Below are 27,678 nucleotides of genomic sequence, written 5' to 3' on the forward strand. Positions count from 1 at the left end.
TCGATGGTGGTCACATTGGTGGGATCTGAATGTACTATATAATTATGGGATATCCTGTATGAGATGAGAATACTTCTTTAGGCTTTGGTGTATCTTTTTATTTAATCAGTAATTCTCCTTCCATTCCATGACAACCCTGTACCCCGATCTAATTCTGAATATAGAACTTTTGTGATTTAGGGATGCAGTATTTGTGTGGGCGATCGCAGGAAAATCAAGTATATAACGTATTTATGAATAAAACAGGATTCTATATATGGATTATAAAATCGCTTCTAATCTGCCTCGAAGAATTAAAATTTGAAAGTCCAATTAATATGATTGTGGTGGAGAGGCACAAGATTTTCTTTCTGGGACCAAAAAATTAGAGACTCAGTAGAAATGTTAATGTAAGATAAAATCTTCGTATATGTAGATGGATTCTGTGTCTTCCTGACATGATCACTTGCAGCCTGGATCATTTGCCATCCATTTCTAAAACTTGCTAGGATTCGTCAGGATTTGTATAGGTGACGTTTTCTCATTTCCTACCACACAGCTGCAAAATACTTGAGATGCCTTCAAATCTCAGAGTCAATTGTAAAGTAGGAAGAACATTACAATTGGAAAAGCTCAATATTTTCCTATACACAGACCCAAGTTAAAAACGATGGATTAGTTGAGAACCCAAAGAATCTTGTGTCTTCCATTCTCCCTGGAGACAATATTTCTGCCAGAAGGAATTGAATGGGGTGGCAGGTTGCCTGTGCGACCTGATGCTCAATTCAAAATCCATAGCATTGAAGATACATAGATATTGGAGCGTTGCAGTGACATAAACTAGAAGGGAGCAGGAGAGTGCATGCGCGACCTGACAGCTCCAAAAATGCCTCCTGGCTTTGGGAGAACAGAGAACGACAAACACAGGCTTCCCGTTCTGGCGATTTGTGGGGGTCAAAGTAATGGAACCCACAAAGATCTAAAAGTGGTTAAACCCACACTAACCTAACACTTCTTACAACTCCTCCTGGAGGCATTCTTGCAACTAGGAAAGAACCAGGGGAAACCGGCAGACACAAGTCTCATGGTCTATGAAGGTTCCAGTAGTGGAGAAGAATGAAGGTGAAGAATATTCTGATGGTAACTGGTATATAATAATTTCAAGCTCACTCTTTGCTTGGAATAATACACGTGGCTTAATATACAAACTAAAATGTACAGACACGTATAGGCATACTGACCTGATCCAGGTTCTTTCCAGCCCATCCGATTGCTTTCATTTTTCTCTTAACTTCCCATTTCTTTTGAAGAACTAAAATATTTTTGAGGGGCCACGAGTACGGCGAGCTATACCGGGGCTGTGTTATCTGCAGAGCGAGAGAACCCATAAAAGCGGGCGCTAAAAATATTTATACAACACGATCTGTAGCTTAAAAAGCAGAAATTCTCCTATAGAAATGATAGCTTGCGGAGGGAAATCTCTCTTTAAACATTACTTCTTATAAATATATAGAAAATAGCTAACAGCTATATTAAAATTTGCCAGATGTATTGCAAAATGTATGTGCCAGCAGAAAAAAAAATACATTGTATCAACTAATGGTATAAAACCTCAATGTTTCATTTATGAGAAGGGACCTACGATTGTGAGCAAAAGTGTTTTCTCATTAAAATTTAACCAAGATAAATGCTTCGGAGTCACTCACCTCCTCGAGTGTAGCTTCATCACACCACTGAATATACAACTGCAAGGAAAGAAATGATAATGTACAAAGATCAAAACCAAGAGGGGGGAAATCTGCATTTACAGGGACACGGGGCTTTCTTTGTCTTCCAAATACTAAGACACCCCCCTCCACATACATAATACATGCATGTACTAAACATGGAGAAAGAGCTAGACAAATATGTGAGGTTTCATATCAAAATGACAGCATGAGCGTCCACAAGGGGACGGAGCAAGTGTGGGTTTATGGCATATTTTATATATGGTATATATATTTTACCCATTAAGTAATTTTCTACCAGTTTTATTATTGGACTATTTATATCCTGTGCTCTTTTATCTGGCGTTTTGGACTGCAAAGTTCTGGATTATAGGACTTTCACAATATACACTGCTCAAAAAAAATAAAGGGAACACTAAAATCCCACATCCTAGATATCACTGAATGAAATATTCCATTTGTAAACCTTTATTCATTACATAGTGGAATGTGTTGAGAACAATAAAACCTAAAAATTATCAACGTAAATCACAACTAATATCCCACGGAGGTCTGGAGTTGGAATGATGCTCAAAATCAAAGTGGAAAATGAAGTTACAGGCTGATCCAACTTCAGTGGAAATGCCTCAAGATAAGGAAATGATGCGCAGTAGTGTGTGTGGCCTCCACGTGCCTGTATGATCTCCCTACAACGCCTGGGCATGCTCCTGATGAGGCGGCGGATGGTCTCCTGAGGGATCTCCTCCCAGACCTGGACTAAATCATCCACCAACTCCTGGACAGTCTGTGGTGCAACGTGACGTTGGTGGATGATGCAAGACATGATGTCCCAGATGTGTTCAATCGGATTCAGGTCTGGGGAACGGGCGGGCCAGTCCATAGCTTCAATGTCTTCATCTTGCAGGAACTGCTGACACACTCCAGCCACATGAGGTCTGGCATTGCCCTGCATTAGAAGGAACCCAGGACCAACCGCACCAGCATATGGTCTCACAAGGGGTCTGAGGATCTAATCTCGGTACCTAATGGCAGTCAGGCTACCACTGGCGAACAGATGGAGGGCCGTGCAGCCCTCCAAAGAAATGCCACCCCACACCATTACTGACCCACTGCCAAACCGGTGATGCTGAAGGATGTTGCAGGCAGCAGGTCGCTCTCCACGGTGTCTCCAGACTCTGTCATGTCTTTCACATGTGCTCCGTGTGAACCTGCTTTCATCTGTGAAGATCACAGGGTGCCAGTGGCGAATTTGCCAATCCTGGTGTTCTGTTGCAAATGCCAAGCGTCCTGCACGGTGTTGGGCTGTGAGCACAAGCCCCATCTGTGGACGTCAGGCACTCAGACCATCTTCATGGAGTCGGTTTCTAACCGTTTGCGCAGACACATGCACATTTGTGGCCTGCTGGAGGTCATTTTGCAGTGCTCCTCCTGTTCCTCCTAGCACAAAGGCTGAGGTAGCGGTCCTGCTGCTGGGTTGCTGCCCTTCTACGGCCCCCTCCACATCTCCTGGTGTACTGGCCTGTCTCCTGGTATCGCCTCCAGCCTCTGGACACTACGCTCAGACACAGCAAACCTTCCTGCCACAGCTCGCATTGATGTGCCATCCTGGATGAGCTGCATTACCTGAACCACTTGTGTGGGTTGTAGAGTCCGTCTCATGCTACCACGAGTGTAGAAGCACAACCAACATTCAAAAGTGACCAAAACATCAGCCAGAAAGCATTGGTACTGAGATATGGTCTGTGGTCCCCACCTGCAGAACCACTCCTTTATTGAGGGTGTCATGATAATTGCAAATAATTTCCATCTTTTGTCTATTCCATTTGCACAACAGCATGTGAAATTGATAGTCAGTGTTGCTTTCTAAGTGGACAGTTTGATTTAACAGAAGTTTGATTTACTTGGGGTTATATTCTGTAGTTTAAGTGTTCCCTTTATTTATTTGAACAGTGTACATAGAAGGCACTTCAGTTCAGAAGTATTTTAATTCTTGTTGTTGTTGTTGGGGGGGGGGCGGTTCATTTTTTGTAACAATCCTGAAATTTCTTATTTCTTAGAAATCACAATATTGATACAAGCTGTGGCATTTGAAATTTAACTTTGCAGTATTCGGGTGGTCATCTACTCTTTAGACCAAGCTAGCAAAAGAATTGATGATTAGTTTGGAACCTTCAGACAAGTTATAGTAACTTGTGCTGCGATGAAGGTAAACTGCACAATTAATAATGGTGGGTGGAAAGAAAATTAATTGCTGCACGCTGCGCCTACATTACAGATTATACAGCGGTGCAGTGTGTATGTGTACAGCCATGATGGCGAGGTGTTGGGGACGAGCGTTTCGTCATTTCCAGCAGAGTGAGAACAACATGTGGAATTGCTTCATTCCTGGACTATGATCGGCTTCAGAATTGGAGACCTGTTCGTTTTAGGAATCATCCTAATCTGGATCCCAGCGGGTGGAGGTGGGAGACAATTATAGCCGGTGTACATACATAAGTACATACAGTGCTCAAAGGAGACTGAAGACGAACATCCTGCAAACACAGAAGTCCGCGAGTCTGCAGTGGAGAATTTAGTTTACATGTGGACTACTGATCTACGCCGCAACAGATGACGTACGATACAAAAACCATCACAAATACATGAAAAACACAAGGTGGCTAATACACTGAACAATTCTTAGAAGAACATTTCCAGTAACTGGCTCGGATCTTTTTGGTGACCAACCTAGCAATAAGAATTTTGGCGAGCCAAATTCCCATGTGCATTGGTACCATCTACATGGAATTTTATTTAGCTCTACCTTAAAACACCAAATTAAAGGGATTGTCCTGGATGTTTAAAAAAAATGAATAAATGTAAAAATATATGTATTAAATATAAATATTATATATATATATACACACACACAGTTATATGAAAAAGTTTGGGCACCCCTATTAATCTTAAGATTAATGTTTTATAAAAATTGTTTTTTGCAACAGCTATTTCAGTTTCATATATCTAATAACTGTTGGACACAGTAATGTTTCTGCCTTGAAATGAGGTTTATTGTACTAACAGAAAGTGTACAATCTGCATTCAAACAAAATTTGACAGGTGCATAAGTATGGGCACCCTTATCATTTTCTTGTTTTAAATACTCCTACCTACTTTTTACTGACTTACTAAAGCACTCTTTTTGGTTTTGTAACCTCATTGAGCTTTGAACTTCATAGCCAGGTGTATGCAATCATGAGAAAAGCTACTTAAGTGGCCACTTGCAAGTTGTTCTCCCGTTTGAATCTCCTCTGAAGAGTGGCATCATGGGCTCCTCAAAACAACTGTCAAATGATCTGAAAACAAAGATTATTCAACATAGTTGTTCAGGGGAAGGATACAAAAAGCTGTCTCAGAGGTTTAACCTGTCAATTTCCACTGTGAGGAACATAGTAAGGAAATAGAAGAACACAGGTACAGTTCTTGTTAAGGCCAGAAGTGGCAGGCCAAGAAAAACATCAGAAAGGAGGAGAAAAAGAATGGTGAGATCAGTCAAGGACAATCCTCAGACCACCTCCAGAGAGCTGCAGCATCAACTTGCTGCAGATGGTGTCACTGTGCATCGGTCAACTATACAACGCACTTTGCACAAGGAGAAGCTCTATGTGAGAGTGATGCGAAAGAAGCAGTTTCTGCAAGCACGCCACAAACAGAGTCGGCTGAGGTATGCAAAAGCACATTTGGAGAAGCCAATTTCTTTTTGGAAGAAGGTCCTGTGGACTGATGAAACCGAGATTGAGTTGTCTGGTCATACAAAAAGGCGTAAAAAAAAAACACAGTATTCCAGGAAAAACACTTGCTACCCACAGTAAAATTTGGTGGAGGTTCCATCATGCTTTGGGGCTGTGTGGCCAATGTGAATCTTGTTAAAGTTGAGGGACGCATGGATTCCTCTCAGTATCAGCAGATTCTTGACAATAATGTTCATGAATCAGTGACAAAGTTGAAGTTACGCAGGGGATGGATCTTTCAGCAAGACAATTATCCAAAACACGGCTCCAAATATACTCAGGCATTCATGCAGAGGAACAATTACACTGCTCTGGAATGGCCATCCCAGTCCCCAGACCTGAATATCATTGAACATCTGTGGGATCATTTGAAGAGGGCTGTCCATGCTCGGCAACCATCAAACTTAACTGAACTGGAATTGTTTTGTAAAGAGGAATGGTCAAAAATACCTTCATCCAGGATCCAGGAACTCATTAAAAGCTACAGGAAGCGACTAGAGGCTGTTATTTTTGCAAAAGGAGGATCTACTAAATATTAATGTCACTTTCCTGGTGAGGTGCCCATACTTATGCACCTGTCAAATTTTGTTTGAATGCAGATTGCACACTTTCTGTTAGTACAATAAACCTCATTTCAAGGCAGAAATATTACTATGTCCAACAGTTATTAGATATATGAAGCTGAAATAGCTGTTGCAAAAAAAACAATTTTTATAAAGCATTAAGCTTAAGATTAATAGGGGTGCCCAAACTTTTTCATATAACTGTGTGTATATATATATATATATATATATATATATATATATATATATATATATATATATATATATATATATATATATATATATATATATATATATACATACATACACACACACACACAGTATATTTTTTCGTCTTTTTTGGACATAGCGCCACTTTTTGTCCTTAGGTTGTGTCTGGTATTACAGCCCATATCTGTGACCATTTAATAGAAATAATAAGCAGACCCTTTTACTAGTCCTAAACCACCCATTAAAAAGGAATGTTCCCATGGCAAGCCATTATGGTATATACATAGAATGTGCAATAAATTTCTGAAAGGTGGAGGTGGGAACTTCTACCAAATGGCTCTTGCCTTTTTATTTTGGCCACAGAAAAATGAAGGGTGAAATCGAACTGACTCTTATGGGTAACTGCCCCATGCTGCCCTTACACTAATTTGATAAATGTCTCTAATTAAAGAGAATCTGACACCAGGTTCCTGATGCGCTATCTGACAGCAGCATAAAGTAGGGGCAGAATTGTAAAGTGCTGCAGAATTTAGTGGCGCGACATAAATAACATCATTATTATTATTATTATTATTATTAACACCCAGATTCTAATGCTGCATCATTTCCTGGGCTTCTTGCTGTACTTTTGATTAATCACAGCTATATCTGCTGCAGTTCTGCTCTGCCCCTCCATGATGATCTCCTGCTATATGGACCCGGATATTCATGAGCTACGGCGATCCCCATTCCCCACCACTGATTAGCAGCTTAATGCCAGTAAGTGCAGCACGCATACAGCTGTCAATCATGGATACGGACAATGACATACAGGGCCCAAAGAGAAAACTACAGCAAGGAGCCCAGTAAGTGACACATTGCTGGAATTTGGGTCTTTGCCCCTATTTTATGTTGCCCTCAGACTGGGAACCATAAACCTGGTGACAAATTCTCTTGAAGTTCGAATTAAGCTTACAAAATGTTAGTGACCATATTAACATTGGTCCAAAAGCTTTAAAAAAAAATGTTGCAAACATATACAGGCTACACATAGGTGCCGCTCCGATCACTGGGTAATCTGTGGTTGGAAAATGAACGTGAAATCTGCTTCAGTCAATTAGGTCATATTTGGTGACCTTTTTTGCCCAATTTTATAAAGATGGCTAAAAAGAACATGGCAAGAAATACATTCTTTAAAGGGAATCTGTCACCTCATTCTACCCCCAAACTGATTCCTTGTGTAAGTGCTAAGAACACAAATGAATCCAGAACTTTAGAAAACACAAAAGCGGTTCCGCTACAGAGAAACCCACTGTAGCAGTGAGGAGTCTGCAAGTGCTCAGGGCGGGGCAGAGCACTTTCACTGCCGCAGGTCCCAACTCTGTTCTCAGCCCAACTCCACCCACCAGCACTAGGTGATTGACATGCTGCAGCAGTGCTATCTGTCAATCACCCTGCAGAGTTACGGCTATTTCAGACATCTGCTCAGGTCCCACCCAGAGCACTTGCAGACTCATTTGCATACCACTTCTAAAATGGGTTTCTTCGCAGCAGATCAGCATTTGCATTTAATAAAGGTATTGGATTCACTTGTGATCTTATCACCTAAACACAAACACGCGGACTTGGTTGGGGGTAGTAGAATGGGCTCACAGGTTCACTTTAATATTAGTAGAAAGTAAAGAACACAGACTAAAAATAAAAAAAACAGACAGCTACAGTCGCACGATGGCGTAACATACCGTACCTCTGCTGTCAGAAGCATATTATTAACAAGTTCCATGTACGCTTTCATCTCTGCCTTCTGGACTTCATCTAAGCCGTCACTAAGTGAATGGCCCTACGTGAGGAAAAGCAAGTGTTATCGCCAGGTCTTCTGTTTGCAAAAAAATATATACAAAGACTTCGCCCACATAATAAGATCAAATCAAAACCTGGAGAGGGTCAGAAGCTACCTAGTGCAGGGAATCATGCAAATACCAGATCAAAAGTGTCTTCAGTACCATCAGAGGACGGGGGAATAGAAGCCGATAATCAATAAGGAGTTGGTGAGCTCCTCCACCCTGAATCCAGCCCATATTTCGTAACCTCAAGTTCCAGCAGCAACATAAAATGGTTATATCAGGAATATACAAAAATTATCATCCCAATACAGCCCATAATAACCCTGCAGAGCTTAACCACAGGTGTCGCCAACGGAATCCAAGCGCTGTTTATGGTTTGGGGAACACGCTCAATCCTTCTCCCCCACCCTCATCCACATTACATTATTAGCTCCCCACCATAATCGCCACGTTCACCTTTTATAATATGTATATGGCTAACACAGGGCTGCTATACTATAGGTCAACTGATAGAAAGACCCTGGATTTCCATTCAATAATCCCAATAGGAAACACTACACACAGTTGGGCCCTGCTTATGGTGAATAGAGAAAAACAATATGCACAGACAGTGTATCTACAGTAACCATCGGTGACCATACATAGCGGTCAGCGACCGGAAAGAGGAAAAAGCCGCTACCATAAACCTCTGAGCATCTCATCTCCTGCAGAAAGAAAAGGGTCAGTCCGGATGATGCCATACACATGGTCTTCTGGTCCTGTCCATATCGACGATGGCTCATGCGCATGGGGGCCTTTAGACGATAGTTAATGAAGGGACACTTAACCTATAACAATGCTGATTCACTTCTTGTTCCAATTCTTACCTTGGCTTTCACAAATTGAACTATTGGTCCCAGTTCAGATACTACTTGATTCCCAACATGGATGAAAGGAACTTTACCTGTAGAAAATAAAAATGTTTCATGTAATCACTAGAACGCTGAACAAGAGATATATAAAAAAGACTCACGTGGGGACCTGGACAAACAGATTAGGGCATTTTCATCTTAAAAAATTAAATTTCACCACACAGTACAGACCAAAAGTTTGGACACACCTTCTCATGTAAAGATTTTTCTGTATTTTCATGACTATGAAAATTGTACATTCACACTGAAGGCATCAAAACTATGAATTAACACATGTGCAATTATATACTTAACAAAAAAGTGTGAAACAACTGAAAATATGTCTTATATTCTAGGTTCTTCAAAGTAGCCACCTTTTGCTTTGATGACTGCTTTGCACACTCTTGGCATTCTCTTGATGAGCTTCAAGAGGTAGTCACCGGGAATGGTCTTCCAACAATCTTGAAGGAGTTCCCAGAGATGCTTATCACTTGTTGGCCCTTTTGCCTTCACTCTGCGGTCCAGCTCACTCCAAACCATCTCGATTGGGTTCAGGTCTGGTGACTGTGGAAACCAGGTCATCTGGCGTAGCACCCATCACTCTCCTTCTTGGTCAAATAGCCCTTACACAGCCTGGAGGTGTGTTTGCGGTCATTGTCCTGTTGAAAAATAAATGATGGTCCAACTAAACGCAAACCGGATGGAATAGCATGCCGCTGCAAGATGCTGTGGTAGCCATGCTAGTTCAGTATGCCTTCAATTTTGAATAAATCCCCAACAGTGTCACCAGCAAAGCACCCCCACACCATCACACCTCCTCCTCCATGCTTCACGGTGGGAACCAGGCATGTAGAGTCCATCCGTTCACCTTTTCTGCGCAGCACAAACACAGTGGTTGGAACCAAAGATCTCAAATTCGGACTCATCAGACCAAAGCACAGATTTCCACTGGTCTAATGTCCATTCCTTGTGTTCTTTAGCCCAAACAAGTCTCTTCTGCTTGTTGCCTGTCCTTAGCAGTGGTTTCCTAGCAGCTATTTTACCATGAAGGTCTGCTGCACAAAGTCTCCTTTTAGCAGTTGTTGTAGAGATGTGTCTGCTGCTAGAACTCTGTGTGGCATTGACCTGGTCTCTAATCTGAGCTGCTGTTAACCTGCGATTTCTGAGGCTGGTGACTCGGCTAAACTTATCCTCAGAAGCAGAGGTGACTCTTGGTCTTTCTTTCCTGGGGCGGTCCTCATGTGAGCCAGTTTCTTTGTAGCAGTCGATGGTAGGACTATCAGCTGTGTATCCACCAGACTTCTGCACAACACAACTGATGGTCCCAACCCCATTTATACGGCAAGAAATCCCACTTATTTAACCTGACAGGGCATACCTGTGAAGTGAAAACCATTCCCGGTGACTACCTCTTGAAGCTCATCAAGAGAATGCCAAGAGTGTGCAAAGCAGTCATCAAAGCAAAAGGTGGCTACTTTGAAGAACCTAGAATATAAGACATATTTTCAGTTGTTTCACACTTTTTCGTTAAGCATATAATTCCAAACTTTTGGGGGGGGGGGTGTGTGTGTGTGTGTGTGTGTGTGTGTGTGTGTGTGTGTGTGTGTGTGTGTGTGTGTGTGTGTGTGTGTGTGTGTGTGTGTGTGTGTGTATGTGTATAATTTGTTTTCTCTTCTGTTGAGCTCTTAAAAATTCTGTTTAGTATGGTATTATGTCCTTCTGGGAGAGTTGACTGCCACTACATCTCCCATAATGGAGTTGAGATCAGAAAGGCTATCATCTCAAGTCAAGGATATGCCATAGGTTGTCTTGATCACTAGATGATCCATGACAGAAATCCAAAGCGGACACTTAGATCTCTTGTGCAGGCGTTCCATTGATCCACCGGAGATCCAAAATTATAATTAGTATAGTCATTCAATGATCACATTTGCAGCTCATTAGCGTAACATGTGTGGAAATATCATGCATGGCATTTTTGTGGATTTTTTTTTCCAGGCATGGACAAACCAATAGATGTGGAATTGTGGTGGATTTGATAGGACCTAGTTGCAGAATCAAAAGAAATCATTGATGGACTCAGACAACAGTCAGTGTCAACGAGATCCATTAGTCACTGTTTGGATTAGTTGTACAACAGATGCTTCACCGCTTCTTGGCCATAGCATTCATGTTACTAGAGCCTTAAGGTACCGTCACACTCAGCGACGCTGCAGCGATATAGACAACGAGCCGATCGATGCAGCGTCGCTGTTTAGGTCGCTGTAGTGACGTCAAACACAGCAGCTCCACAACGATGCAGGAGCGATTCTGTGACGTAACGGCGACTCACTTCTCGTTCTCACAGGTCGTTACCTCCATGTAATACATTGCTTGCATCGTTGCTTTTGATGTCAAACACGACGATACACGCCGACCTGACGACCAAATAAAGTTCTGGACTTCTAGCTCCGACCAGCGATATCACAGCGGGATCCAGATCGCTGCTGCGTGTCAACACAACGAGATCGCTAACCAGGACGCTGCAACGTCACGGATCGTTGTCGTTCTCGTTGTAAAGTTGCTGAGTGTGAAGGTACCTTTAGACTATATGATTAAGGAGCACTGTGCATACTGGAGAAATCCCAGCCATACACTGGAGAGTGAAATGGTTATTGACCTATTTTTTATATGGCGGCCTAATAGTCATTTAGGCAGCAGCTGCTTCACGACTTCATCATAGGCCTGTTTCCCTTTACTGAACCTTAAAGCCTTACTCCAGAGAACTTTTTATTTGCCCACTTGTTAGGGATCGTGTGTAAGTGTAATGATGGTAGTAACAGACGCACTGGACACCAGCATCGAGCGGCTTCAGTAGCGGTTACATTCTCAATGTAAGGGCTCGCTCACACTAGCGTATAACACGGCCGAGAGCTCTCTGAGGTTTTATCGGATAGCACTTGGACCAATGTTAAACCATGGGGCAGTGTAGATCAGTGATTTTTTTCTCATGCCGATTCGTCATCATTCGCTGCGAGTAGCTCCCCAAATTGGATCACGAGCACCCATACAAGTCTATGGGTGCGTGTGAAACATCGGACTGCACTCAGATGTCATCCAAGTGCAGCCTCATGCACACGCACGGAGACAATGGAGAAGATGGAGAAATTAAGATCTCCGTCTTCTCTTCAAAAAGTGATCACCACTTCTTACAGCAACCATTCTGTGATTCGTCAAGTCACAAATGCAATCACGTGATGCCGGTAAACTGAAGGGCACGGCGACCAATTAATATATTACCAACCATCATTACGGCTCATTCACACGTCAGATTTATCGACGTACTCGATAAACGGACAGATTATTCTGATCAGAGTTTGGTCCGAGCGACATCCATTTTTCTTGTACATCAAGAAATTAAATAGAAAAAAAATAAGTTTCTGCATCTTCTCCATTCTGACAGTTAGTGAAAATCAGATACTCCGAGTGCGGTCCGATCTGACTCTCGAATCAATATCGGGCATGTCTCCGCAATTTTCCACTGACCACTCAGGTAGAGGGGTTAAAAAAAATGCCGGACATGTGAACAGCCCCATAGAATAGGTACGAGTGTTATCCATGAAAACGAATAATGTGAATGTGAATGAGCCCTTACACTTGCACACATGACTTATAACGAACGGGCAAATAAAAAAAAAATCAAAAAAGAGTGGGGCTTTAACCTGTGACACCGTTGTTTCCAGTGTAATATTCTAATCAGTGGCAGCATGGCAGTCATCAAAAGGGGGAATACAAAACCTATCTTAGTGGACTATGGTCACCCATTTATCTGAATGGCTACCACATAACACACCATTGTTGTAAAGAAAAAAAAAAAAAAAAAACTGTCAGTAATATCAGCAAATTTCCAGCTTTTTTTAAAAAAAAATGTCAGAGCTGAGGGGATCCACTGATTGCTGAAGAAGCTTCTTGCTTGGAAGTTCATATACAGTAATTAAACCAAAGTAAAATGTGTTTTCTCTTGACAGATGAGGACATCTCACTTACATTCGGCGTGCAAATTGCCTCTTCAGAGAAAAAAAAGTGGACTTGAACGCTATAGCGCCACCAATTGGAAGTAGCGATCCTACAAGTCACAATCAACCCTTTAACGAGTCGTGCAATAGGACTTAGGATAAAAGCCAAATCAGTATCTCAATTCGCAGACACGGTGTTTCGGGCTGTTGGCGCTCGTCAGTGCGAAGCATCAGCTGATTTGGCTAGGTGAGAGGCTCTGGACTGAGGTCTAAGGAGTAAGGTTTCTCCTTGTGTAGAGTTACATTTGGCGGGAATTTCTTAATTTTAGATTGACTGTTTATTAGTTATCACTATGTAAGGCTACGTTCACATTTGCGTTGTGCGCCGCAGCGTCGGCGCCGCAGCGCACAACGCAAACGAAAACGCGGCAAAACGCACGCTAAAACGCTGCGTTTTGCGCCGCATGCGTCGTTTTTGGCCGCAAGTTGGACGCAAAAAAAATGCAACTTGATGCGTTTCTTGCGTCCAACGCTTGCGGCCATGCGGCGCTAAACGCAGCACAACGCATGTCCATGCGCCCCCATGTTAAATATAGGGGCGCATGACGCATGCGGCGCCGCTGCGGCGCCCGACGCTGCGGCGCTGACCGCAAATGTGAACGTAGCCTAACGGCCTTCAGCCCGATCTCGAGCCATGGTGACTTGATGGATGAACGATCTGTAGGAAGTTCGATCTTGTGCAAGCCTTGATAGGTCCACCAGGGTCTTCTCTACTGTTATCTTGATCGTATCGGTTGCTGGTCTTCCTCTTCGGCATGTTCGGTCTATTCTTCTGATCACGATGCCCTACAGAGATTGCCCTCTTCATATTATGCGTCCAAAGTAGGCTTATTAGTAGAAGACCTTATTGCCTGGTAAACATTTACAATCTGAAGGACTAACAGGACGACTTATCTTTTTTTAATAAAGAATACATAAACATTATGAAGAGGTCATCCCTGGCAGACCCAAGCCCCAGATGGGCTATGCTACATTGTATTCTGCATGGAAGTACTGGAGTGACACGGAGACTCTTCATAGCAAACTTTACTTGGAGATAAGTTTTCTTCCCCTATCTTACTAGAAGGAGTACAATCATTTCACAGCCAGAAGAGGAAGGATTACCATATGAAGCCGGTGGAGAAATCTGTACTTCCCTGTGGCTTCACATGATACTTAGAGCTTTTCGAGTGTTCTTCACCAAATGTTCCCCTGGAGCACATGGAGGAAACCTGCTGTTAGACCTGGTTCACACAGAGTTCATGCTAACAGCAGGCTCTGTCATGGTCCTTTTCAACAGATTCCCTCTTCTCTTGCTCACAGTCAGCCTAAGGGTAATGGATGAGGTGCACGGCTCCAACAAAGACCTCATCTGCATCCATACTCTAAAGTGTATGACAAAAGGAATGAAGGGCTTTTTGAACTGCGAAGAGTAAAAGGTTTCATTCACACTGTACTGCCGTGTTGCTGCTGGACAGATCTTTTCATATTCTGGCATCCATATTCAGCACTGGAAACCGCCCATACATTCTTCCACTCGAGGGAAGCGGCATGGCGTATCTAAAATACATTGTGTAGCCCAGAAAAGTGGGTGACGAGCTCTGGCATTTTATTTTAGCAGTGTAATCTGCTCGCCCTCGTCATGCAATGCACAATCCTGCTGCCAATCACGATGAAAACAAAAATTCCAAGAAAATAAAGAAATGCACTTGACCGAATGTAATGTATATAAAGTCAAATCCATCAATGCACTGCTCCAACACGCGGGATGAAAATGTAGATCTACCATTCCACGAACTGAGAACATTTATCTTACTGCGAAGGGCTGGTGACATCCGTGGGGAATGAGGTACTTGGAATCATAGAATGGTAGAGTTGGAAGGGACCTCTTGGGTCATCTGGTCCAACCCCCAGCTCAAAGCAGGATTCACTTGTGCCTCATGCCTCAGCCTTGACATGAGCAGCTAATGAATGGATCTGCTCAACTCTTGTAGTGGAAATGTCCATGTGTGTAGAGAACTTCACACATCACAATTTGTAGTTATGGTAAAAAGAAACCTTTGATTGTGAGGCTTAAAACGGATGGAGGAGTCAGGTGTTACTTTGCACATACATACTTAGGCTTGTGAGAGTAAGGGCTCATTCCCCCTTCCGATTTTCCCATACGAGTGCCATCTGTGGTTTTCACAGATAAAATTTGTACCTACAATATTCTATGGGGTTGTGCACATGTCCCATTCATTCCTCGGACCAAGGGGTCAGTGGAAAATTGCGGAGATACATCTTGATTTTGAGCCGAAGATTGGGTGAAAATCTGCAATGCAAGCCAATGGCTCTGTGAAAAAATTTGGACCACACTTGGATGACATCTGATTGTGATCTGATTTTCACGGACTGTCAGAATGGAGAAATTGGATGACACTCGGACCATACTATGATCAGAATAATCGGTCCGTTTTTCTCATATGTGGAAAATTCTGACATGTGAATGAATCCTAACAATTAAAGTAGTGACAGCTAAGTTGTTCATATTATTAATGGGCTTCCTTTATAGAGAGGGCCGTCTCCCCCAGCCCAAACCAATGTGCACGAATTGTGAGCGAGCACACACCTGCCAGGAATTCATCCCTTTGCATGAAAGGGGTTTCCCAAGAAAAACTTTGCTAAGGTTAAAAATAATAATAATCAAAAATAATAATAATCTACGTGTTACTCATCTCCATCGATGGGCTTGGTTTTTGTTGACAGGCTGCAACTATGCTGCAAATAATCACAAGGCTCAGGAGTCTTGTGCTCATTACCACAGCATCACCGCTTGAGCCCAGTGATTGGCTGCAGCGGTCAAGTGCACTGTTGCAGCATTAACCATGGAAAGTTGACGGAGTAAAAATATAAGCTTGGGAAATCTCTCACAGCCCTGGTTGGGAGGTCATCAAAAGTAACCCCTAAATGGGTTCAAGTCTACCAGAACAAGAGTTACTCATGTTCATAAATGGGAATATCTATGGGCAGCACGGTGGCGTAGTGGTTAGCACAGCAGCCACCCCCAAACCAGCAAACCCCACTAAGGACAACATCTGCAACGAGTTTGTATGTTCTCTCCATGTTTCCGTGGGTTTCCACCGGGTACTCCTGTTTCCTCCCACATTCCAAAGACATACTGATAGGGAATTTAGATTGTGAGCCCCAACGGGGACAGTGATGTTAATGTGTGCAACCTGTAAAGCGCTGCGGAATATGTTAGCGCTATATAAAAATAAAGATTATTATTATTATTTATCCCTTTCTATGACCTCTATGTGTGTTGGCAAGGCCATATCTAGGAGGTGTTATAAATTATTTCCACTAGGAAACAGTTGTTTGTGAATGGAAAGACAGCCTTTATCAAAAAACACTATCACTCAGTATTACTTTATCATTGTATTAAAACAATTAATGGCGCGTTGGTCATTGACGAACTAGAGATTGGCTGCAGAGGTCACATGTCCAACTAATACAGGACAGGAAGTACAGAGACTGGTGTGGGACATATGAACACTGCAGTCAATCACTGACTGTAGCAGTAACCTGCTATAGACCGCGGTTGGCTGGCCAGACAGAGCAGGAAGTACAGAGACCAATGAGGGACCCCTGAAGGGTCAGAACATAAATGTCAGAGGCTTGGTAAGGGGAGTATTTTTTTTTTTAATTATTTTACATCATTTTGAACTATTTTTATTATATTTTAAGAAGTGAGACAACCCCTTTAACATAAAAAGTGTTAATAGGGCCTAATTCACATTATATGTGAATTAGTTGTTGAGAAGATTCATAAAATGACAATAATTATCAAAAAGAAAAACAGGCAGTAAATATAAAAAAAGTTTACTTTTCCTCCAATTGGAAGCTAAAATGTATTTCCATCTTTTATTACAACTTAAATATTTATGAAAATTGATAACACTCATCATCATTGTATTTTCCCCAATGCACCCGGCTGTTAGATTTGATACACTGAGGTTTACCCCAGTGTGAATTAGGTACATTAAAGAAAAACAGAGCATGAAGTCGAGACAAGAGATTGAAACAAATAGCCGTCGTGAAAGTGACCATTTGTATGTTTTTCCCAATCTGTTTGTGCTGCATAGTATTGGCACAAAGGCCAATGTCTCCCCGCTGTACTAACTGCTTTCCAATACTATATTTGAAGCATTTGGCCTCGGCAGCCTTAATAACTCTTCCTCCGTTTTCTTGCTCAAGCTTTCCATTAGTTTCTCTATCAATTGATGCTTAGAGAAAAGTCAGCTCAGCACCTTCCCCTTTGGAGATCAATATTCTCTTTATTGTAACACCTACAATAGCCGTAGAGTGGTTATTATTTTTAGATATTCTCTTGATATGCAGAGCCATCAAAGCTCCATTTCTAATGTGCTTCTGCTCTGAACAGTAGTGCACCGCTCAGCAGAGCGCAGATAGAGCCTGCATGTTACTTTTCAGGATACTCATTTAAAATTGCAAAATTTTCAAACTTTTTGCCAAATTTCCAATTTTTTCACAAATAAACGCAAAAATCATCGACCTAGATTTAACACTAACATGAAGCCCAATATGTCACGAAAAAACAATCTCAGAATCGCTAGGATCCGTTGAAGCGTTCCTGAATTATAACCTCATGAAGGGACACTGGTCAGAATTGCAAAAAATGGCCAGGTCATTAAGGTCAAAATAGGCTGGGTCATGAAGGGGTTAAAAGGAATGTACAAGCAGAAAATGACATGGTTTAAATCAAGTTGTTGTGTTCAATATATATATATATATATATATATATATATATATATATATATATATATATATATATATATATATATATATATATATAATTTTTTTTAAAGAAAAAATGTTCATATCACATTCTACATTAAAAAATATTATATAATCATGCATTTTTCATACTGGGGTTATTTTTCTTTGCAGAAGACTTTTCAGGATTCTCATTACCTTCAGAGGCAGGATTACAGTGAAAGGGCACACGTCTATGCACAGCTGATCACACAGGATTCACAATAGTGTATGTCACAGCTGATACTGCTCACCCTCCCTTGATAATACCATTGCACACGTTCATTAGATGCTTCAATAGAATAAAAATTAGTGCCTACATCTGAGTAAATTGTCTCTAATGTACATTCCTACCAGATTTTGCCAAGTGATCACAGGGAGCATCTGGGAGGGAGAGGTGAAAGTCCATGCCTTAAGAGAATATTCTGAAGAAAGCCCACTTGTATTGTAAACAGAGATTTCACATACTGTCTTCCAAGAGCAACAAATGTTAATCTCTTCCTGTTTACATACAAGTCTTCCTATGTGGAACAGTAGTCGGTATGAATATAAACCCCAAGACTATGTTCACACTTTGCATTTTTACTGTTTTTTTTATCCAAATTTGAAGCTGCATTTTACACTACCCGCAAAAGATATCAGATTTCAGAAATTTCATGTACACACATTGGTTCTTTCCTGACTCAATTGGAAAACTGCTGCGTTATCTGAGTGAGGTCTGATTTTCATGGACTGGCAGAATGGAGAAGGTAGAGAAACTTTTTTTTTTTTTTTCTCGCGCCAGGTCTGCCACTCTGATCAAAGTCTGATCATTGTAATGGAACCATTTTTCTCGGATGTGGACCCTACCCTATGGAGTGAGGCCATAATGGGCAAACATTGACTTTTTCCAGTCGATAAATCTTTATGGTCATGAGCCGTTGGTCTACGAGTAGATGTGCTATATGTTTTGATTAAGGGACTAAGTAAAACTTTTCTGGCATCTCTGATAATTTTGTATCAAAACTACTGGAACCCATTTATAGGAAAGGGATCCATCAGTATCCATTCCAATCAGTCAGAAATGGATCAATCATGTCTCCGTTATAACTGGAAGCCAAGAGTGTGAACGAACACTACAAAAACTAGGAACTATGAAGACAAATCGCTCAGTGTATCGGAAGGCATTATGTTCCTGGGAGGGATTTTATAGTAATGATGGTACACAACGCGCAGGTTTTGTCCGACACTAACGGAATATTTGCAATTTGCTTGAACCATAATTTGAAGCATTAGTTAGGGAAGGTGACTTTCCCGCTGTCTCACACCACATGGAAGTGGCCGAAGGCTGTTAATACATACAAGTTCCTGACTGTGACTTATGCAGCAAGAAGGGGGAAAAAAAAATAATAACTTTGCTTTCCTAGCCGCGAATGGAAATGTGCAGCTCTTACAGGTGAACGGAATATGCGCAGATTTATCATTTTTATAGCCCTTTCAAGCAGCAAGAATTACAAGTTGTGGAAAGAAAAATAAGTGTGCAGAGTAATGCGGATGTATTTATGACCGGAAGGCTTGTGCGGTGTTGCTATGGATCCCGAGCCCCCTTTTCGTCTTCAATGAATACCATGCTTACCAGATGGAGACATATATTCAGCGTTTGCCCTACAAACCACCTGGACTGGCAGATTGCACATTTGTAAGAAGGCCTGAAAGACATTGAAAACAGAAAGAAACCATTTGTTGGCTGATGGCACAAAGAAGAAAAAAAAAGAAATCAAAAGACAATATTCAGCGGGTCATTAAACATGTTTACTAAGATTTCCTGCTCTGGGTAGATTTGTACCATAAGCGCAAAATGTTTAAAAGCAAGCCTACCCGTATTGGAGAGACCCGTGCAAGCACGCGTACACATCCAAATCTGTTTGTACAGTGTCCTCGGGAGAAATGGCGCACAATAATTGGAAGCTGTTAATTTTGGGGATATTAAAAGGCAATTATCCTTTTAGTGTATCCTCACCCATCCCCTGTAGACTGTGAGCCCTCGTGGGCAGGGTCCTCTCTCCTCCTGTACCTGGGTGGGCCTTGTATTGCTCAGGTTTATTGTACTTGTCTATGTATGCCCCCTTTTTTCACATGTAAAGCGCCATGAAATAAATGGCGCTATAAAAATGAATACTATTATTACTTGGTATAAGAAAGGAAACGCCAATAAATAACATAAGAAACACACAAAATTACCTACAACAGTCATTATGTATGTTCTCCAGTTTCATCATGACTGCTGGTGGCTCTAAGACGAAGGCCAGCCATTCCCATTAGATGGCTGCAGCCAACAGCCATCTCAGCCGACTCGCCAATACACAAAGGCGCCCATTTGGCCGTGCGCTCCTGTGTGCTCTATCAGAAAGCCTATAGTGGACAAATCTCCGGGAGAACAATGCGATCGACAGTCCGAAAACGGATATGCCGGATCGATATCTTCCCCAATGATTAGTCGGCCGGTGCCCCCATATTCATTAGACTGTCAATAACGGCGGGATTGTCCGACATCAGTCTTTGTATAGGGGCCTTAAGGCTATCAGGGGAGTCTTGTCGTATGGCGTAAACACTGACATATTGCCACATTGCATCAGATAATTGTCAATGGGGTGAAGAAATTCAACACTTGGATTATTGGTTGCAGGTTGCACATGACTTTGGCTCCATAAATTACCACTTAAATTGGAAAGAAGCTCTAGAAAACACCACACTCCAGAAACTTCATTTTACAGAGACTGCATCAGATTATGGTGGGCTAGCCATTTAGCTTTCCAAAATAAAACGCAAGGTCTGACCGGAACAAAAGGGGCACTCACTATTGTAGCAGTGATACTTCGTTCTCGCCTCCAGTGCATTCAGATGTTGGATGCCGCCTGCATTCCTAATCAGATCTTGATGCCACATCCTAGGTATGTTACTAAAACATTGCGGCCGATTTACAAAGCTACATACACCTAAATATTTAACTTAAGTTGTGCCCCCCCAAAAAAAAACAAACACACACACACACACACACACACACACACACACACACACACACACCTGTCTTTAATTATTTACACCCCATTTATTATTTGTTTTAGACATATTCTATTACCATACACAAAGTGTGGCAGACCGGAAGAATGGGTACGGCCTAAATCCCAATCTCATGGTCCAAAATTCCACAAATTACCAAAGTGGGATAAACTTCAACAAGACACCTGGTCTTATAGTAACATCTAACTCAGGTAGCTATTAATCTAAAATAAGAGAAGTCAACCAGTACACAGACAATGAAAAACATCAAAATGCTGAGTAGACGGTGGGGAAAATTGTCCTTCGAATTTTAGTGTGACATTTAACAATAATAATTTTGATTTCGACAGCGCCAACATATTACCAGCACTTTACATTTTAGAGGGGTCTTGTACAGACAATAAAGACATTACGGAAATGACACGTAACTCAGATACCAGGGGTCGTGAGGGCTCTACTGCTCGAAAGTTTATAAACTATGAGGAAATAGGGGAACACGAAAGACAAATGGCAAAAAGAGCTTTTATTGTATGGTCCAGCCATCAATATAATAAATAGCGCATTCACATAACACTAAATGAACGGGTCACCAGTCAGTATGTGTACAGTAGACGCGGAGGGCTATTAAGTGCATGGAGGGTGTGAACAGATGCTACGAGGTTCTGATTTTGAAGAAAATTTTGTATGGGCAAAACGGTGATAGTTAGATAAGTGAGGTGAGACCATAGGCCAGTGTAAAAAAAATCAGTTTTAGGGCACACTTAAAACTGTGGGTATTGGGAATAATCAAATTGTCCTAGGTAGTGCATTCTAAAGAATTGGCGTATCACATGAAAAGTCTTGGGAGACAGGAGTGGGAGGTCAGATTATTGAAGAATTTAGTTTTAAGTCATTAACAGCACGGAGGGCACGGGTAGGGTGGTAGACGGAGATGAGGGAGGAGATGTAGGGTGGTGATGAACCATGGAGCACTTTGTGGGTGAGAGTGATAAGTTTATATTGGACTCTATAGTGGATGGGTAACCTCTGCAATGACTGGCACAGGGTAGAGGCATTGGGGAAGAGGTAGGAAAGGAATTTGATCCTGGCTGCTCCATTCAGGACGGATTGGAGAGAGGAGAGTTTAGTAATCAGGAGACAGTTTACTAGAGAATTAGAATAGTCCAGACGAGAATGAATAAGAGCAACAGTAAGAAAAGGTGAAATTCTAGAGATGTTCTTGAGGTGTAGGTGACATGAGCGTGCAAGTGATCAGATGTGGAGAGTGAAGGAAATATCTGAGTTATATATGACCCCAAGACAGCGGCGTGCTGCTGGGGAGTAATGATAGAACCACACACAGAAATGACAATATCAGGCATAGGTAGGTTAGTGGATGGAGGAAACACAAGGAGTTCAGTTTCTGACAGAGGGAGGACACAATGTTAGAGACAGCGCAAAGACAATCACTGGTATTTTGTAAAAATGCAGGGGTGATGTCAGGAGACAATGTATATAATCTAGTGTCATCAGCATAGAGAGGGTACTGAAAACTGAATTTACTGATTGTCTAATATGGGCAGTGAACATGGAGAAAAGGAGGGGGGCTTAGGGCTGAACCTAGAGGATCCCCAATAGTAAGGGGAAGAGGAGAGGGAGAGGAGCCAGCAAAAGATACAGTGAAGGAGTAGTCAGAGAGGTAGGAGGAGAACCAGGAGAGCGATATCTTTGAGACCGATGGTACAAAGCATAGTGAGGAGGAGCTGGTGATTGACAGCGTCAAATGCTGTAGAGCAGGGGTGGGAAAATTGTGGCCCACAGGCCACATTCGGCCCTTTGGCTTTTACAGTCCGGCCTGTGGACAGAGACAAGCGAAGGGCTAAATCAGTAGCCCATGGGCTGCACCATGTTGTCCCCAGCCAGACGTCCGTCCGCTGCTGCCACCCTGCATCTGCTGGATGCAGACAGCGGTGAATAAGTTGGTGCAGGAGGGGTCTATGGCCCCTTCTTCCACCAATCAGCATGTGAGACAGCTGACATGATGCCGTCATTTCATCTAGTCAGCTCGGTACTACAGAGGCAGAGCACCGAGGGAATGAGAGATGTGTATAGGATGTTTACAGGTACATAGAGAGGCTATGTGGGGCTTATATTGTATATAGGAGGCGATATGGGGCTCATACTGTATATAGGAAGCTATGTGGGGCTCATATTGTATATAGGAGGCTATATGGAGCTCCTACTGAATATAGGAAGCTATGTGGGGCTTATATTGTATATAGGAGGCCATGGGGGCTCATACTGTATATAAAAGGCCATATGGGGCTCATACTATATATAGGAAGCTAAGTGGGGCTTATATTGTATATAGAAGGCCATGTGGGGCTCATACTGTATATAGGAGGCCATGTGGAGCTCATACTGTATATAGGAGGCCATATGGGGCTCATACTGTATATAGGAGGCTATATGGGGCTCATACTGTATATAGGAGGCTATATGGGGCACATACTGTATATAGGAGGCTATGTGGGGCTCATACTGTATATAGAAGTCTATGTGGGGCCTCATACGGTATACAAGGGACTGTGCGGGCTCATACAGTATTTAGAGGGATGTCAGCATACTTAATTCTGCACAATATTAAGTGAGTCAATTAATCTTAATATAAAATAATTATAATTAATATTAATATTGAGTAGAATTAATTTCAGCCTCTTGGTTCGACTCTCAACAACAATCTAGGTCTCTCTTATGGCCCCTGGGAAAATTAATTGCCCAATTCTGCTGCGGAGAGATCCAGGAGAATCAGAAGGGAGTAGTGACATTAGATTTAGCGGTGTTAGTAGATTATTAGAGACTTTAGTAAGGGCAGTTTCAGTAGAGTGTAAGGAGCAGAAACCAAATTATAAAGGGTCAAGAAGAGAGTGATCTGAAAGATGGAAGTTTACATGGGATTGGACCAAGCATTCCGGGAGTTTAGAGCTGATAGGAAGATTAGAGACTGGTTTGTAGTTAGCAGCGCAGTTCTGGTCGCGGGATGGGTTTTTTAAGTAATGGATTGTGAATGCATGTTTAAGGGTATGTGCACACGTCCGGATTTCTTGCAGAAATATCCTGAAGAAAACCGGAAATTTTCTGCAAGAAATCCGCATTTTTTTTTTTTGCGTTTTTTTTCCGTTTTTTTCGCGGTTTTTTTTAGCATTCTGCAAGCGTAATTAGCTTGCAGAATGCTAAAGTTTTCCAAGCGATCTGTAGCATCGCTTGGAAAACTGACTGACAGGTTGGTCACACTTGTCAAACATAGTGTTTGACAAGTGTGACCAACTTTTTACTATAGATGCTGCTTATGCAGCATCTATAGTAAAAGATAGAATGTTTAAGAATGTTTAAAAATAATAACAAACATAAAAAAATGCTTATACTCACCTAGACATCTCCTCAGCGGCGTCCGTTCCTCTTCCTATAGCTGGTGTGTGCGCGCAGGACCTTCCATGACGTCGCGGTCATGTGAGCGGTCACGTGAGCGGTCACATGACCGCTCACGACCAATCACAAGACAGTGACGTCATCACAGGTCCTTCACCGCACAGCAGCTATAGGAACCGAAGCAGCAGCATGCAGCGGTGAGGCGGGAAGACATCGAGGGTGAGTATAGGACTATTTTTTATTTTAATTCTTTTATTTTTGACCAATTATATGGTGCCCAGTCCGTGGAGGAGAGTCTCCTCTCCTCCACCCTGGGTACCAACCGCACATAATCTGCTTACTTCCCGCATGGTGTGCACAGCCCCGTGCGGGAAGTAAGCAGATCAATGGACTCCTAGGTGTGTGGAATCCCCGCAATTCCGCATTTTTAATGAACATGTTGCTCTTTTTTCCGCGATGCGATTTTTTCGCGGAAAAAATCGCAACATTTGCACAAAAAATGCGGAATACACTGTAAATAATAGGAGGCATATGTTAGCGTTTTTTTTGCGTTTTTATCACGTTTTTATAGCGAAAAAACGCGGAAAAAAACGCTAAAAATCCTGAACGTGTGCACATGGCCTAAATGAAGAGGGAAAGATACCAGATGAAAGAAAGATTAAAGGGAACCTGTCACCCCCAAAATCAATGGTGAGGTAAGCTCACCGGCGTCAGGGGCTTATCTACAGCATTCTGTAATGCTGTAGATAAGCCCCCGATGTTACCTGAAAGATGAGAAAAAGACATTAGAATTATACTCACCCAGGGGTGGTCCCCCTCCGATGGGAGTCTCAGGTCCGGTACAGCGCCTCCCATCTTCATTCCATGACGTCCTCTTCTGGTCTTCACGCCGCGGCTCCGGCGCAGGCGTACTTTGTCTGCCCTGTTGAGGGCAGAGCAAAGTACTGCAGTGTGCAGGAGCCGGAAAGGACAGAGAGGCCCGGCGCCTGCGCACTGCAGAACTTTGCTCTGCCCTCAACAGGGCAGACAAAGTACGCCTGCGCCGGAGCCGCGGCGTGAAGAACAGAAGAGGACGTCATGGCATGAAGATAGGAGGTGCCGGAGCGGACCTGAGACACCCATCGGAGCGGACCGCAGCGGGACCACCCCTGGGTGAGTATAATATAACCTTTTTCTTCTCTTTCAGGTAACATCAGGGGCTTATCTACAGCATTACAGAATACTGTGGATAAGCCCCTGATGACCGAGAGCTTACCTCATTATCGATTATGGGGGTGACAGGTTCCCTTTAAATATTTTAGTTAGGTGAAAGGTGATAGCCGGGGAAAGGAACTGGAGGAGATGTGAGGGAATAGGGTCACTGCTGCAGGTAGTAGGGCAAGAAGCAAGGAGCCTGGTCATTTCTTCTACTGTGACTGGTTCAACAGCAGAAAGTGGCCTAGATGCAATGCGGAAGGGAGGAGAATGCGAGGATTGGAAGAAAATTTACTGTCAGATATGGTCAATTTTTTTTCTTGAAATAATTGGCCTTTTTGTCAGTGCTGAGGTCAGTGGTCGGGGCCTGCACTCTTGGAATGAGGAGAGAATGGAAAGTGTCAAATAGTCAGTTTTGATTGTTGAATAGTGTGGTGATAAGAGTATTGAAGTAGGCTTGTTTGGAGAGGTGAAGGGCAGAGTTGTATGTAAAAGGCTGTAACATGGAGAAGACCCTCATATGCCATTAATGCGGAGCTCCTTTATCTTCTAGCAAAAAAACAATAATAATACTAATAATAATAATAATACTACACTTTAAATCTAGCCATTTTACATGTTATTGCCCCACGCCTAACACCAGATTACGGTACATTTTTCCCTGCACTATGTAGATGAACAGTTGAATCACACAATTTGATATAAAATCTTCTTGTTGGCCTTGCCTGGTATGATTAATGGAAAATTAATACATGGCCTATAAATGAAATCTAGCCTGTGTCCGAATTATTTTCTAGGCATCACGTGGGGTTTTAGAGATGGCTCAGGAGACGCTGTGTCTGCATTACAGTGGGGTCTGTGCGGATGATCTAAGGGCTTTCAGACTTCTACTTATCAAACAATGGATAATAGAGTCAGACAGCAGAGAAATGACAAAACTCTGCTTGTGCAGCCAAAAGGAAGTCAAGCAAAAGAGATTCTTGGGAACGGATTTAACACTGTCTCAATAACCATTAGTTATTTAACATTTGCTCTTCCGGTTTAATGTCAGAGAATTTGAAATCAAGACCACAAAGACATTCATAAAAGGGAGGAAATGAGGCAATATAGGATCTAATGTGAACTTTATTTTTTTTTTTACTAAAGCGCTAACTAATGTGTTGTACAGGTTATTTTAAAGAGGACCAGAAATATCTAGTGTTTTAATGTAACCATTAACTTCCAATAAAAATACAATTCTGGGACTTCTATTCATAGAATTTTTGCATTGTGCTGTTGCTGTATTATTCCTCTTGGAAATGTATAAATAAATTGACAACTGGGTGTTACTATTCCCCAAGTGATCAGGGTGTGACATTACACATTGTGACACTGTCAGCACTAGATATGGGCGAACCCCAACAGTAAAGTTCAGTGTCTTTACGAACACCTACTGTTCGGGCACGGACACCGAACACGAACTTTTCCACTCAATTACTAATCCTATAGTTGTATTGTAAATAAATACACAGTCAGAATAAAGTCCTTTATTTGAAATAAAAAAGGACACTAAATTTTTATTTAAAAATACCAAACACAGTTATACTCACCTAAAGCTCATTCCACTGAAGCCATGGTCTCATGTAATAAACAACAAAAATACTCACCTAACATCCATTCCACTGAAGCCATGGTCTCCTGTAAAAAAAAACCAAGAATAAAAACCAAACATATCCCTCACCTGTACGTCGTTCTGTCCCAAGCCTGAGATAAATAGTTTTCAACCTGGACGGTGCCAAGATGCGACAGTCTAGGCTAAAGACCACAGGAAAATAATCTGCTGATAGAACAGCCTCAGTGACTACCAGTGACACCATCGCGGTAACTGCATGTCACTGAGGCTACGCTCCCAGCCGGGTCCCTGAGCTGCAGTGACCTTGGTGAGATCAAACTCTAGCAATGTGAGCAAAAGGTCTCATGGTGCAGAAGTGAGTTCACTGCATTTCACCGTGAGAAATTTGTCACAGTGAACTGCTGTGAACTCACTGCTGCACCGTGAGACGTTTGCTCACGGTGCTAGCGTTGATCTCACTGAGGTTACTGCAGCAGTGTACCCTAAAGCATGAGTTTCCATTGTAAAATTAATTTTCAAATTGCACACACTACATATACATTGAATAACTTTGTATCTAAACAACATTACTTAATTACATATTACACATAAGATAGCTGTAGGACAAACTG

At 42.2% G+C, this 27,678-nt stretch overlaps 1 protein-coding gene across 1 annotated transcript in view; it reads right to left on the bottom strand.

Moving 5' to 3' along the window:
• The window catches only part of MTX2 (metaxin 2), a 98,157-nt gene that overhangs the window by 10,875 nt on the left and 59,604 nt on the right, over nt 1-27,678 (bottom strand). The window contains exons 4-8 of the mRNA XM_077272644.1: nt 19,430-19,502; nt 8,939-9,015; nt 7,976-8,068; nt 1,686-1,724; nt 1,221-1,346 (exon numbers count right to left, since the gene is read on the bottom strand). Coding sequence (XP_077128759.1) covers nt 1,221-1,346; nt 1,686-1,724; nt 7,976-8,068; nt 8,939-9,015; nt 19,430-19,502 — 408 coding nt within the window. The remainder of the gene's footprint in view (nt 1-1,220; nt 1,347-1,685; nt 1,725-7,975; nt 8,069-8,938; nt 9,016-19,429; nt 19,503-27,678) is intronic.

This window comes from Ranitomeya variabilis, chromosome 7 (genome assembly GCF_051348905.1).
Source record: "Ranitomeya variabilis isolate aRanVar5 chromosome 7, aRanVar5.hap1, whole genome shotgun sequence".
Taxonomy (NCBI): Eukaryota; Metazoa; Chordata; class Amphibia; order Anura; family Dendrobatidae; genus Ranitomeya; species Ranitomeya variabilis.